Source organism: Podarcis filfolensis, assembly GCF_964270895.1.
Source record: "Podarcis filfolensis genome assembly, chromosome: 16".
NCBI classification, from domain to species: domain Eukaryota; kingdom Metazoa; phylum Chordata; class Lepidosauria; order Squamata; family Lacertidae; genus Podarcis; species Podarcis filfolensis.
The window spans coordinates 14,884,200-14,898,127 of NC_139620.1; the positions used below are offsets into that span (position 1 = coordinate 14,884,200).

General features: G+C 52.3%; 1 protein-coding gene across 30 annotated transcripts in view; it reads left to right on the forward strand.

Moving 5' to 3' along the window:
* Window positions 1-13,928, forward strand: part of NRXN2 (neurexin 2) — a 340,969-nt gene that overhangs the window by 209,025 nt on the left and 118,016 nt on the right. Inside the window, exon 1 of one of the 30 annotated variants that reach the window (XM_083591989.1) lies at window positions 6,930-7,682. The exons of 27 other annotated variants lie outside the window; for them this stretch is intronic. In XM_083591989.1, coding sequence (XP_083448115.1) covers window positions 7,472-7,682 — 211 coding nt within the window. In that variant the 5' untranslated portion in view covers window positions 6,930-7,471. Of the gene's footprint in view, window positions 1-6,929; window positions 7,683-13,928 lie in introns of those variants that run through there. 2 more of the 30 variants (XM_083591991.1, XM_083591988.1) reach the window with 2 other exon arrangements.

Consider the following 13,928-nt stretch of genomic DNA (forward strand, 5'->3'; position numbering starts at 1 on the left):
CCTGTTCTTGCAGTGGCCGACCAGATGCCCACTATGGGAAACCTACAAACAGGACCCAGGCACAAGCACATTCTCCCCTCCAGCAACTGACATGCAGAAGCACTGCTGCCTCTGACCACAGGGGCAGAGTATATCCTCCATGGTCCATGGAGGCAGAACAGATTGCTAGGAGACCCCTATTCCCCTCACAGGACTACAATTAACAGAATTCCCTGAGAAGAGGAATGCATTGTTAAACCACTCTGGAAGGGGAGCAGGGGTCTCCTAGCAATTCTCAGCACCTGTAACAATCTACATTTCCTAGGAACCTTTAGGGAAGCCATGACTGTTTAAAGTGGTATTATACCTCTTTAAGTGTAGCTTGAGGGACATGGGTGGCGCTGTGGGTTAAACCACAGAGCCTAGGACTTGCCGATCAGAAGGTTGGCGGTTTGAATCCCTGCGATGGGGTGAGCTCCCGTTGTTCGTCCCAGCTCCTGCCAACCTAGCAGTTCGAAAGCACGTCAAAGTGCAAGTAGATAAATAGGTACCGCTCCGGCAGGAAGGTAAACGGCGTTTCCATGCGCTGCTGTGGCTCGCCAGAAGCGGCTTAGTCATGGTGGCCACATGACCCGGAAGCGAGATGAGCGCTGCAACCCCAGAGTTGTCCACGACTGGACCTAATGGTCAGGAGTCCCTTTACCTTTTAAGTGTAGTTTGAGGACAGGGGCCTTAACCTTTCAAATGTACAGAGTACTTTGATGGTTTTGCAGGCTCTTTCACCACAGCAAGAGAGAAAAGGTGTTCCTACTCACGTTTTGCAGACAGTAGCACTGAAGCCAGGAGACAGTGAGTGACTTGTTCATGAAGGGTAGTTGAGTCTCATCAAGGGCAGTTGTAACATACTCCTAAACTAGTAGAGATCCACCCCCACATACACAAAGAGATTTGGGGGAGCGAGGAGGAAAAAGGAGGAAAGCAACCAAAACTGTTCAAATGAAGGAGAGATGGGCAAAGAAGCACTCAGGGATTTGCATGAAGGGGTTGGAGGTCAGCTCATATGGGTCCTCCTCCATGTGCCCAGGAGCACAACCTTTCCACACTGATCAGCAATCTGGAATATAAGAAGCTGCCTCCAACTAGCTCAAACTCTTTGTTCATCTGTGCAGGAGGAGAGGCATCCAATGGCTCAGGGGGGTAGTTTGTATGAGTGCTTAGGAGGGAAAGGAGGGAGTGGGGAAAGAAAAGGGGACAAACTGCCCACCACTGGCCTGTGGTCCCCAACAAAATGTGGCAGGAATAAAAAAATGGTGTTGTGCCGCAGTCTAGACCAGCATTGCATGCTCTGGCTGACATCTGCTCTCCGGGGAGGGTCTCAGGCAGAGAAAGGTCTTTTCTATCATCTGTTTTGGGGGTTTTAAAAAAATATTGGTGGAGGTACCAGGGATTGAACCTGAAACCTGACTGCAATACCTATGCTCAGAACTATGGCGCACGCACCCTCCCCAGGAGATCCACTCATGGGCCAGGGCTTGCAAAAGGTGATGTGTTAGGACCCCCCGCCACACACACCTGCCCAGAGATCTTTGGCAGAAAAGAGGCCTGTGCCAAAATTAGTCCTCTTTGCCATTGCTGCCTGAGCTTTGGCTGCTGCTAGGAGGTGGTTTTCTCCTTTTAGCTGGTTTCCACTTTAGCTCCTTCCTCGCCCCCACACAGACACCCACCCAGTCTGTCATTCCATCCGTCTCCCACCCGCTTGTATTTATAGCTCACAAACAGGTTGCAACCCAGGCTTTGGTGCTGCATCTTCCAAACATTGCATGGTACTGGGAGGGTGAGGGTGTGCTTGGGAGAGAGGAAGGCATCAGGGAGAGATAGGAAAGAGCCCCCGCCCCCGCCTTCCCCCTTCCAAATCCTGATTCATTCCCCAAACTGCCAAGAACCAAGGGATCCTGACTTGGGCTCTTAGTTCTCAGAAGGAAGAAATGAAGGAGGTGCTTAAGCTGAAAGGCTTTTGCTGCCAGGTCTGAAAAGCTTGACCTCTGATCCCTAAGTTCTGGAGAGCAAGCTCTGGCTAGCAGCGATGAGAGGTTTTGCATGCACTCAGAGACACACAGGACTTGCTCAGCATTCTAGCGTGTAGGGCAGGATGGGAAATGGTGCTTTATGGCCACGACCCTCATACAGAGACCCTCTCTCCCTTTGGCTCCCTTCCCTGCACACTTGTGCCAATGACATCATACTGTATGAGCTCATGGAGGGAGATTTACAGCCCCAAGGGAAAGTGAGCTCAGAGGCAGATCCATTAGGGAGAATGTCCATCCCAGAACTGCCAGGCATCCCTTTCTCCAGCCCCACTCCACTTCTGGATTTTGCTGAATGCAAAGGGGGCAGAAATCCCAAGGCTAGGCTGTGAAAAGAGATGAGGGTTACTCCTGGGAAGGCCCCACAGGTGGCTGTGAGCAGGGGAAATGGCTGCACCTACCTGCCACTCCCTGGGAAATCCAAGACCCACTTCATCTGAACTTCAGGTCCTTTGCAGGAAAGCACGCAAACCTGGAGGTGAAAGAGCTTCTTTTGTGCAGATCAGTTTGGGTTGGTACAATGGCCAGTCACAGCAATGGCTTCGCTCCCAGGACCTGAGCAGATCCACCAAGCTGTCTCGGCAGATACAGGCTGCCAGTTGCAACTTCTAGCCTCCCCACACCCAATTGTGCCAGCCACAGATTGTGGGGTGAATGCTCTGTATTCATGAAAGGCCTGGCAGGTGTGCATGAGAGACATCACAGCAAAACAAGCATTGCCCCTCCTGAGCTCAGAGGTGCAACGGTTTTGCAGTTTAGTGGTGGATCAAAGTGGCTTCAGGTACATCATTTCTGGTGCAAAAATCAAATCAGTGCCAGAATAGAATGGTGGTGGTGCCATATGACAGACCCCCCCCCACAGAGGCCTTGTTAGATAGTCAAAAGATTCAACGCATTGGGCTCATAGGCTAAAATTTGCTTATGCTAATTTATATGTATAGATGCAAATGTAGAATGTAAATGTCACAGTAGGCACACCAACTCATTCCCCATCCAAATATCCACAGATGAATTTTTCAGTGCACACCCCCCCACCCCCGGATCACTCCACCCCTGGATCACTCCAAAATCAGTTCCTCTTTTATTTGTTTATTCCCCCTTTTCTGTTAATTTCCAAAGAGATTCTGCTCCAGATCCATTCATCTCTCTTTCAATTACCCCAGTCATGACCCCAACCCCAAATCCTCTCTAAAGGAAGTAATAGAATTAGTTGGAAGGGACCCCAAGGGCCATCTAGTACAACCCCCTTCAATGCAGGAATCTTAACTAAAGCATCCATGACAGATGGGCATCCAACCTCTTCTTAAAAACTTCCAGTGAAGTAGAGTCCACCACCTCCTGAGGGAGTCTGTTCTACTGTTGAAGAGCTCCTACTGTCAGAAAGTTCATCCTGATGTTTAGTCAGAATCTCCTTTCTTGTAACTTGAAGCCATTGGATCAAGCCCCACGCTCCAGAGCAGGAGAAAGGATATGACTGGCATATCTCCTCTCAGTCTCCTTTTTTCCCAGGCCAGACATACCGAGCTCCCTCAACTGTTCCTCATAAGGCTTGCTATCCAAACCCTTGATCATCTTGGCCCTCCTCTGCACACATTCCAACTTGTCAATATCTTTCTTAAATGGTTTTACCCGGAACTGGACACAGTATTCCAGGTATGGTCTGCCCAAGGCAGAATAGAATGGTTCTGTTACTTCCCATAGTGGTAAAAGGGACCCCTGACCATTAGGTCCAGTCATGACTGACTCTGGGGTTGCGGCGCTCATCTCGCTTTATTGGCTGAGGGAGCCGGCGTACAGCTTCCAGGTCATGTGGCCAGCATGACTAAGCCGCTTCTGGCGAACCAGAGCAGCGCATGGAAACGCCGTTTACCTTCCTGCCAGAGCGGTACCCATTTATCTACTTGCACTTTGACGTGCTTTTGAACTGCTAGGTTGGCAGGAGCAGGGTCCGAGCAATGGGAGCTCACCCCGTCGCGGGGATTCGAACTGCCGACCTTCTGATTGGCAAGTCCTAGGCTCTGTGGTTTAACCCACAGCGCCACCTGTGTCCCTACTCCTCTTAAATTTATTTCCCCATATTTATCCTCCCTTATCAGTTCCCAAAAGTTCATTGACCAGAAACAGTTGAGGCAATTAGAAGAAGTTCTAGGGGGCCCAGTCCTAGAAATTACACTTCTTCCTTCCCTTTTCTTGTTCCCTGACCCTGCTCTTTCCCTGCTCCATCTTTTTCATCCCAGCCCTGGATTTCCTTTCCTCTCCGTAGACTTTCTATTCTCTGCATGCCAGGAGTTGCTGGAACCTTCTCCCTAATGTGGGCAGGGCTGAACATGAACTAAGGCATAGCCCAATTTGTGTGTAAGGCTGAAATGTGCTTTAAAAATGCCTCTGGGCATTTGCAAAATGTCTTTTCTTCATCACAGAGTGACCCCACAGGTTCAGAAGCAGGGAGAGGCAATTTTCCAGGCAGGCAGGGTTGAAGTTAAGAACAGCAGTTTGGGTGGGTGGGAGCTGGGATTCTTCCCTGGCCTCATCCGAGATGTGTATTCCGACCCTATATAGCACAAGGGCTCTGCTGGCAACAATTGTTGTTAGTCATTTATTGTTTACCAACCCTTTACCACCAGATCACATACCAGTGTACAGTAGTTTAAAACAGTAAAGTCGAGTAAGTACCAAAATACCGTATTTTTCCATGTATAAGATGCCCCCATTTATGCCCCCTACTTTTGGGGACCCCAAATTTAGAAAGTTGGCATATGCACTATCCGTGTATAAGACGCCCCCAGATTTTTAACCTTAGTTTAAAGTAAAAAAAAAACTATTATACACGGAAAAGTATGGTATATCCATTTCAAGGGCCTGGGATAAGAGGTTTATCTTCAGTCCACGACAAAAACTACACAATGAAGGAATTTCACAACCTGGTGCCCAGAGAATGTCCTTGCACAGGCAAACTTCAGAGGGTGGTGGAGTTCTCAAGAAACCCCCTTTTGCTAATCTTGCACCTGAGAGGGTCTGTAAGGAAGGAGCCTGGGCTCTCAATGCATGTTGCTCAGAATCCCAGGAAGAGTCAGTGCTGCTCGGGCGCTCAGGACCTGCTTAGAAGGCTGACTTAGAAGGGTTGGAAGGGACCCTGAGCATCATCCAGCCCAACCCTCTGCAATGCAGGAATATGGAGCTGTCCATTATAGGGATCAAACCTGCAACCTTGGCGTTATCAGCACCATGCTCTAGCCAACTGAGCTATCCAGCTTGCTGGCTTCCAGTAATGGGCACTTGGCTGAGTCCGACTACCGTGAGAACAAGATGCTGAAGTTTGCCAGGGTCTTGGCAACTATTGTGCGTCCCTGTCCCGCTGAGTGCTGGGCAGGAACAAAAACCAGGTTAATAAGAACCCTGCTAGGCCACCTTATGTGACCACACTTGACAGGTCAGAGGTAGTGAAAGCCAGGTGTGGAGTGTGTAGACGGAATAAGCCACCCATAGGGATGCAAGAGTTGCTCTGGTTGGCAAGGATTACTGTGAGTCCGCTCACCCCTGCCCAGCCCTTTCTTTAGGGTGTAACCCTGCTGGAATCATAGGCAGAGTGCCCTTTCCCAAACGCAAGAGTTACATGAGCATGTGCAGAGTGGCTTCTTCCTCCCCACGCCTGAGACCAAGGAGGCAGGGGCTTCTCCACCAGGCCACCAGCTTTCACGCAGGTTTTGGTCAGGAGGGGCATTCATTCTTCTGCGCCTGGGGCCAATTATACCGCCTCCCGCTCCCTTCCGGGTCTCCCAAGCTTCCCCGCCGGCTGGCTTGGAAACGGAGACGATTCCCGGACACGCGAGTTTCTAAGCCGGCGATGGCCTGGCGGGGCGTGGGGGCTCTAGCAGGGTAGCCCCCCCCCGCACGGAGTGTGTGGGGACAGCTCTGGGCTGCAAAGAAGCGGGGTGGATTGGCTGGGGTCTCGCGTGCGTGGTTCAGCTTAGCTTTTCCCCACTCGGGGGTCCCCTCCACGCTCTTATACCATTTAAAGGACCATCTGGGCTAAATTATTCGCGGATGGGTCGCTTCTTCCGACCACTGGCAGGGAAGAGGTTAACAGCGCTACTGCCGCCGCTTCCCGGTGCGAACCTTCCGATCCATCCTCGCTGCGCGCCCTGCGCGCTATCCTTTGCTGGAGCGCTTCTCGCTGGGGCGAGGAGGTCGGGCGCCTCCAAAGGTGGCCGCCGACAGGGTGGGGAGCGGTGAAGGGAAGAACTCGTGTTGCTGTTTTTGTGCGGGTTTGGCGGGGGGGGGGCGCCGCCCCTGCCTGCAGGGGGAGGGAGCAGCTAGCCGACGATCTTTTCCTTTCTCTCTCTCTCTCTCTCTCTCTCCCCCCCCGTCCTTTATATCTTTGGGGGGGGGCGCCGGTGCCGAAATATGCACGCCGAGAGGAGGGAGGGGGCGCGCGCGCGCATTTGTTTCCCTTTCGGGGCGGGGGCTCCCTGGCCGGCGATTGGGCGCTTCCTCCGCCCCTCCCTCCCTCCTTCCCCCTCCCTCCCCCCCTCCCAGCCTTCCCTCCGCTCTGCAGCAGAGACGCGCCGCGGAGCCGAGGAACGGGGGCTTGGGGGGCTTGGTGTTTTTTGGAGCCAGGGAAGGGACGGATCGCATCGCTTCGGTTGAGGCGCCGCTCGGAGACCCCCCCGCAAGGATTACAGCCCTCCCGCCCCGGATTGCTGGGTTTTGCCGCTGCCGCCTGCCTAGCCGCCCCCCCTCCTTCCCGGGTTCATTTTTCCTCGCTTTTCCACCCCCCGCGCCACGATGCCCGCCCCCGATCCGTAGCCCCGCTTTCCCTCCTGCCTGTTCCCCCCCACCCTCTTTCTTTTCCCTCCCGCCCCGGTAAATCTCTCTCCCTCTCCCCCGCCCTGGATGGTGCCTCTTTTCCCGCCAGCGGCGCCTCCTCCTCCGCCTCCTTTTCCTCCCGGGGGGGCCCCCGGCCCTTCGCTGCCCCCGCCGGGATGCCGCCGCTGCACCTCCTGATGGCTGCCGGGCCGGGGGGGCGGCCGTGAGCAGGGGAGGAGGGGGCGTCCGGCCCCGTCGAGGGAGCCCAGCCCGGCCTTCTTCGTCTCCCCGCTGGAATTGCTCGCCGCCGCCGACAGCCGGAGCTGCCTGGAGCCGCCCTCGCCCCCGTTGTGGGAGCGCGGAGTTTCCCTTCGCCGACTTGGGGGGTTCATCCCCCCCCACCGCCACACGCCCCGCGGAATTTCCTTGTGCTGTTTGCCCCCCGCCCGGATCCCGACCCCTCCCTGCCTCCCGCTCTGTCGTCGGGGCGGGCGGGGACCGTCGGCGGGGTGGCATGGACGCCGCTCCCGCTGCTGCCGCCGCCGCCGCACCGAGGATTTAAGCGGAGCGCCCTAGTCGGGGCGGCGGCGGCGGTGGGCCGGATGGCGCCCCCCGGGCCGCGGAGGGGCTCCGACGTGGTGGCGTCCGGCGCCGCGCTGCTGCTGGTGCTGGCGGCCGTGGCCGGGCCCGCGGGGGCGGCGCGCGTCTCCTCCAGCCTGAGCACCACGCACCACGTGCACCACTTCCACAACAAGCACGGCACCGTGCCCATCGCCATCAACCGCACGCCCTTCCTCACCCGCGGCGGGCACGGTAAGTCCCCGGGGGAAGCGGGGGGAGGTTCGCTCGCAGCCTAGGTGCAGCCATGTTGAGGCAAGGGAAAATGGGGCGGCCGGTGGACACCCGGGGAGGCGCCCCCGGGGCCCCTTTCCGCGTGCGCGATCCTGGGCCCGTTTGCTTTCCAGACGGGGCGGGCGATCAGTGGCCAAAGGCTTGTTCCATCTCTCCCTCGCCCCGATGGTGGGCCAAGCGCCTCGCCCTCTCACCCGGGCTCTGCTTCTCATTCCGTCGGGGAAAAGCGATTCAAGCCCGAGGATTGGGACCCAGGAGGCCTCCGGCCCCCAGCAATCTGGCAGCCAGCTCCAAGTGGGCTGGGTGGGTTGAAAGGCAGCGAAGGGGCCCGTTTCTGCTGGGACAGGGCGTGGGGATTATTGGAGCAGAAGCCTTCTCTCTCCCGGGGCTCGGGCTAAGGCTTTGGTTTCTTCGCCTGCTTCCTTCTGGCCTCCTTGCTGGGGGAGGGCGGGGGTGCACAACTCTGCTCACCTGGTGGCCGGACTTGATCTGTATCCAGGTACAACCCAGAACCTTCCTTCAAAGCTCAGCCCCAGATAGTGCAGGTGAAATATGACGGTCCAGGCAGATGCCAGCTGGCAGGAAGAGGTAGTTCAGAGGCATGTGCTGAGTGCTTTTCCCTTTGACTTGAGCTGTTTGTCCAGTTTGCACTCTTCCCATCCCCTTTTTGCATCTGAGGTCTGGAGTAAGGTTTCCAAGCAATCTTGAACTCCCTCACTTCTCCCTCTTTCTATATATATGCACGGTATATATATATTTATATATCTATTTTAAAATGTGTGTGTTGAAGGGGAGGATGTAGCTGTGCTTGGCTTCCTCTCTCTCCCTACCTGGGCTGAAGTAGGTAACTCTCCCCTCCCTCCCTGGCATTATGTAATAGCCAGGCCGCCACAGCAACCTGATTGGTGCTCAGTTGCTCCCCTCACAACAAATACACAAAGACACGATTGGGGGGGGAAGGTTGCCCCCCCCTTTAGTGTTGACTCACCTGGGTCAGCTTCTCTTAATCTCTTTTGTGGGTTGGTTCCAGTTTATAACCCATCCCTCCTCAGCTCTGGTGTGAACATCAAGGGCCTCCTTGTAGGGACAGGGGTGGATTCTGTGTTTAAAGGGTGGCAAAGGAAGCCTGGGGCTGAATTTCTGTGGGGAGGCAAATGGGGTGGCAGGTGAACTGGATGTTGGTCCTCTGTGGGTATTTGGCCTTAAGTGCTCTCTGTATGCATGGGAGGGGAGAGGTTCAGTCACCTGTGGGGGCACCCAGATGCCCCCTTGGGCAGATTGTGGGACACCCGAAGGGCTTGCCATGATGGGTTCTTTGTGCCTGGCATGCTAATGGCATGTGAGGGTCTACAAAGAGGACGTTGTCCACATACATTGGCATAAAGCATCCCGTCCTGTGATCCCTGTGCCAGCTGGGGGGATGGCGTTGCATGTCCAACTTGGCATGCCTGCTCACAGCAGAAGGTTAAGCGTGTCGCCTGCCACTTGTGTGCCTCATTCAGGTGCTGGCCTTTGTGTGTGTTCTTAGCAGGGCATGTCTGTAGTGCGTTTCTGCTGCTGGTTGTGTTGTGCAGGTATGTGAAACATCTTGGTGTGGTTATTTACTCACGTATTATAAGCATTCACATATTGTTCACAAACACTGGGAACAAGAGGCTTCCTGTTCACATAAAATAGTGTGAGAAGGCTAAATAGTAAAAGGTGGTCCTGAGTCCAGGGAAACGGGGACCAGACTTTCTGACATGCTGTAAGCCATGTCTCATCCCTCAGCCTTTCAAAGGAATTCCAGGCAGCAGGAAGTGACTGGCTGTGATGTGGGTGAACTTTCCAAACTGAGGATCCTTGTGGCGCCACGAGCGACATTTGCAACTCTTGAGGCTTCCTCACCAGCCACTGGCCCCGAGTCTTGAACTTTTAGACCTGGTGCTGGTGGAATCTGGGGATGTGGTGCAGACCTGTTTGCCCTGAATTTATCATGCTGAAGAGATGGAGTGGGGTTGTCTCTTGATTTCATGATGCTTGGATGGTAGTTTGACAAAAACAACAGTCTGCCTTATTGAGCCATAAAACTTCCTGTTGCTCTTTGTGCAGCAGATTTAAGACCGCTACCCCTATGGATTTTATACCTCTGCATTCTCCCCGCCACCCACGCTCCTCCCAAATTATTTCGGCTCCCATCAGAATTTTGGAATCCTTTACAAATAACTCCAAAAGCACAGAAAAGTCAAAGGCAGCTGTTCCAAACATGGGGATGTTCTCTTCCTGGGAACATTTGCTGCTTTAGAGTCACTGATAGCAGAACCTGCCAAGAATGGCTTTCTTGGGGGGGGGGGGGCGGGGAGGCCAGAACTTAATAATAAAAACCTCACATGGCTGCTGAGATTTTGTGGCCCTGCTTGTCAATAACTGGGAATTGTGCCATGACGTGGCCTCTTGCTTAGGAATATCCCAGTCAAAATTGCAGTTTCATTAATGTGAATTTCCCCCCCCCCCCGGATTTTGCTTTGTGGGTGATGGTGTGTGGTTGATGTTGAGCACCAACATTTGTGTTTGTAACTAGACACGAATGTACGAAGTTTGGGGTACATCAGGTTGTCATGATGTGCGTGCCATGTGTTGTATTTTGTTGGGTGTGTGCAGGAAAGCAGATTGCTGTGTGTTTGTGTTGTGCATTGCTTGAGAGCCGTTTTGTGCCACTGATGTTGCAGGATGTGACTGGGCGGGCGGGTGGTGGGCTATGGATTGGCTTTCATGTTAGGTCAAGGTATAATCAAGAGTTGCCAGGTCTTGTTGGTGTGGACTGTTGACTTCTCTTCCAAGTTGACATGAAGGGGAAGGGCGGGTGGCAGTGGGATAGATCAAAAGATCTTGCAGACTACCAGCTTATCAGTGCCATTTCAGTTTTTTTAACTTCTGAAAAGTGAATGGTCAGGGCTCAAATTTTCCTGGAAATACATTCTGTGCCTTTTCATTTTGGATATGTAAGAGATGGCTGGTGAATTTATTATTATTATTGCTTTACCCTTTAAGTACATCAGAGGAGCCTGCTGCATCCGGCCAATTTCCTGTCTCCAAGAAACTGAAGGCATCCTTCAGTGGCCCTGCCATACCTTGGCATTTTATCCTCACAACAAATCCTATGAGAATCACTGGCCTAAGTTCACCAAGTCAGCTTCATGACTGAGTGGAGAATTTGCACGTTTTAGTTCCCATACACAATTCAAAGTGCTGGTCTTTATCTATAAAGCCTTATGTAGCTCAGGACCAAAAGACCTCAAGGACCACCTCACCCCATATGAACCGACCTGTGCTCATCATCTGAGATCCTTATTCTTGTGCCCCTTCCACAGGAGGTCCAGAGGGTGGCAACACGAGGACGGGTCTTTAGTGGGGGTTCTCTGCTTTTTGCCTTAAAATAGTCTAAGTCGCTTTGAATTGCTGTTGCAAAAAAAAGTGAATAATTCATTTTTCTTTGCGCCTTCTAGGATTGAGCCCTGGCATAGAAAAATTAGTTTTGCCTCTGACCTTTGTCTTGCATTAATCCCTGGTGTGTTCTTGTCAGTGTGCAAAGCACAACACTGGCCCATGTAGGCTGCAGCAAGGAGCCCGGACACATGAGTTCATGGGAAGAGGCTTCATTGCCCCAGCACATCTGAACCTACTGTGTTAGAAATCAGGCTTGAGGACAGCATGGAGTGAGGGGCGAGGGGCTCTTGGGGACCCTTTTATTTGGTCTTACATTCAATTCTGTGAAAGGGTGGAGATTTTTATTAGTTGGATCTCAGCCTTCTCCAACATGGCTCCCTCCAGGTCAGCTTGGCCTACAGCTATCAGCCTCAGCAAAGATGGCCACACTGATTAGAGTGGATGGGAGTTAAGGGTTGTGGGAGGCTAGTATTAGGCCACCTTCCCATGTCCAATGCTGTATATTGCTCCCCATGTCTAAGATGTTCCCATGAACTTCTGTCTAGCTTGTGGATTTCAGGAGGAGAAAGTTTAGGAGGTAACTGAGGGGTGGTCTCCAATGGAAAACCTGTCATGGCCGGTGCAGCTTTTAGAAGGGCTACATGAGTTTCTGGGGGAGCAGATCCGTTTGAGACTGCTTAGGCAGAGGTGAGACACCCTGTTTGGGCATAGTCTCCCTCTGAACCCCAGGTGCCAGGCATAGGAAGGCCTTTGTTTTTCTTCCCTGCCGGTCAGCTCAGCTTCCAGAGGCATCAGGCTGACCACCGTCAGAGGCAGGATTCTGGGCTGGATGAGCCTCTATTCCAATCCCACAGAACCATTTTAAAACATTTTTATGGAGAGAGTTCTTGTGGCAGTTTCACCCCAGCTACCAATCTTGGCAGGTTCACTTATCCTGATGGAGCTGAGGCCCTTGGAGCAGGTTCCCACCAACAGCCCTTGTACAGGCTCCCTGCCTTCTGGGCTTGAGGCAAGGTGCTCCTTTAGAGTTGCTGCAAAGGCTCCAGCAGCCTGGAGCTTTGTGTTCTGGAGAGCAGAGCCTGCTTCCCCACAAGGGTTTCTAGTAGTAGCACCTTTGGGCCCTGCATTGATTATTCTGCCTGGCTGCCAAGTAGGGACTTCAAGCAGTGGTCAAAACTAGCCAGGCATGTTTTACTTTACGTGGTCCAGTTGTGACTACGTGGAGATTTCTGGGTGCCAGGTTGGCAACCACAGTTTGAATGCTTCTGCCTTAGTCTCTCGTTAAAGCCATTTCCCTTCCCTCCGTGTGTGTTTCTCCTTGCATACTGGAAAAAGTGAATTGTTGTAAGAGTAAGCTACAGTCAAGCAGTGTACTTGAGATCACAGAAGGAACTCTAGGGTCATCTAGTGAATAGACATTCCATTGTGGCGACTAGGACTGGGCGATAACTGGTTTTCAATATTGCAATACAGTGGTACCTTGGGTTGCAGATGCTTCAGGTTACAGACGCTTCAGGTTACAGACTCCACTAACCCAGGAATAGTACCTTGGGTTAAGAACTTTGCTTCAGGATGAGAACAGAAATCGCGCAGTGGCGGCACAGCAGCAGCTGCAGGAGGCCCCATTAGCTAAAGTGGTGCTTCAGGTTAAGAAGAGTTTCAGGTTAAGAACTGATCTCCAGAACGAATGAAGTTCTTAACCCGAGGTACCACTGTATATCACCAGCTAAACATTGCAAAATATTGATATATCATGATGTCTGAAATAAAGATGGAGCTATGTAGAGGTGGATACTATAACCCAGGTTTAGGGTGCCATTTGGCACTTAGCTTATATACCTAAGTTTCTAAGTTTCTAACAATGACTTCAAGGGAGGGTTGATCTAGATCTCTGATCTAGTCAGAGTCAAACCTTCCTGGGGCCTGCTTCCTTTCAATGGGAGAGTTAAGCACGCACAGATCAGTGTCTGAGTTTGGCCCTTGGCCACCTGTTCAGTTGGGTTTTGGGGAGGGACCCTAACTCAGTGGTAGGAAATGGTTTTGCACACAGATAGCCCTGGGTTTAATCTCCATGAGCAACTTCTGTTAGAAGAATTGGATAGCTGATGATAGGAAAACCTACTGTGTGTCCGAAAGCCTGGAGAGCTGCTGCTGCCAAACAGAGTGGGCAGTACAGAGCTTTAGAAATAAAATTTGTTTCAAAGAAAAGGGAGCAAATACAGTCATACCTCGGGTTACAGCCACTTCAGGTTGCATTTTTTTGTGTTACGGACTGCCGAAACCTGGAAGTACTGGAACAGGTTATTTCCGGGTTGTGGCAATCTTGCATGGGCAGAAACGCTAAAATTGCGCATGTGCAGAAGCCCTGAATCGCAACCCGCACGTGCACAGACGTTCGCAACCTGCGCATTCACTGTACAGATAACTGCATCTACAAAACAGGAGCAAACAGACACTCATGGATTGGCAGCTTCTGTTCTTAAGTTTTTGCCAGCCTAAAGTTTCACTACATATTGTAGCTGCATTTTTTCTTTTCTTTTTTGAACTTCATCTTTTCTGTGTTTCTTTAATGGGCTGCTTTGAGATTCCACCAACTCACTCAGTGCAGAACAACAGAGTGGGCTCAGAATGGAAATCAGCCAGGGTGTAGCCTCATAACCTCAGCTCCCCCATCTGTAAAATGGGTGTTATGGGATGGGCAAGGTAAAGATCATAACATGCACCAAACATTCTGCAAAATTCCTGGAAGTATTTTCTTTCTTGGGTTCTTTGGAGAGTATG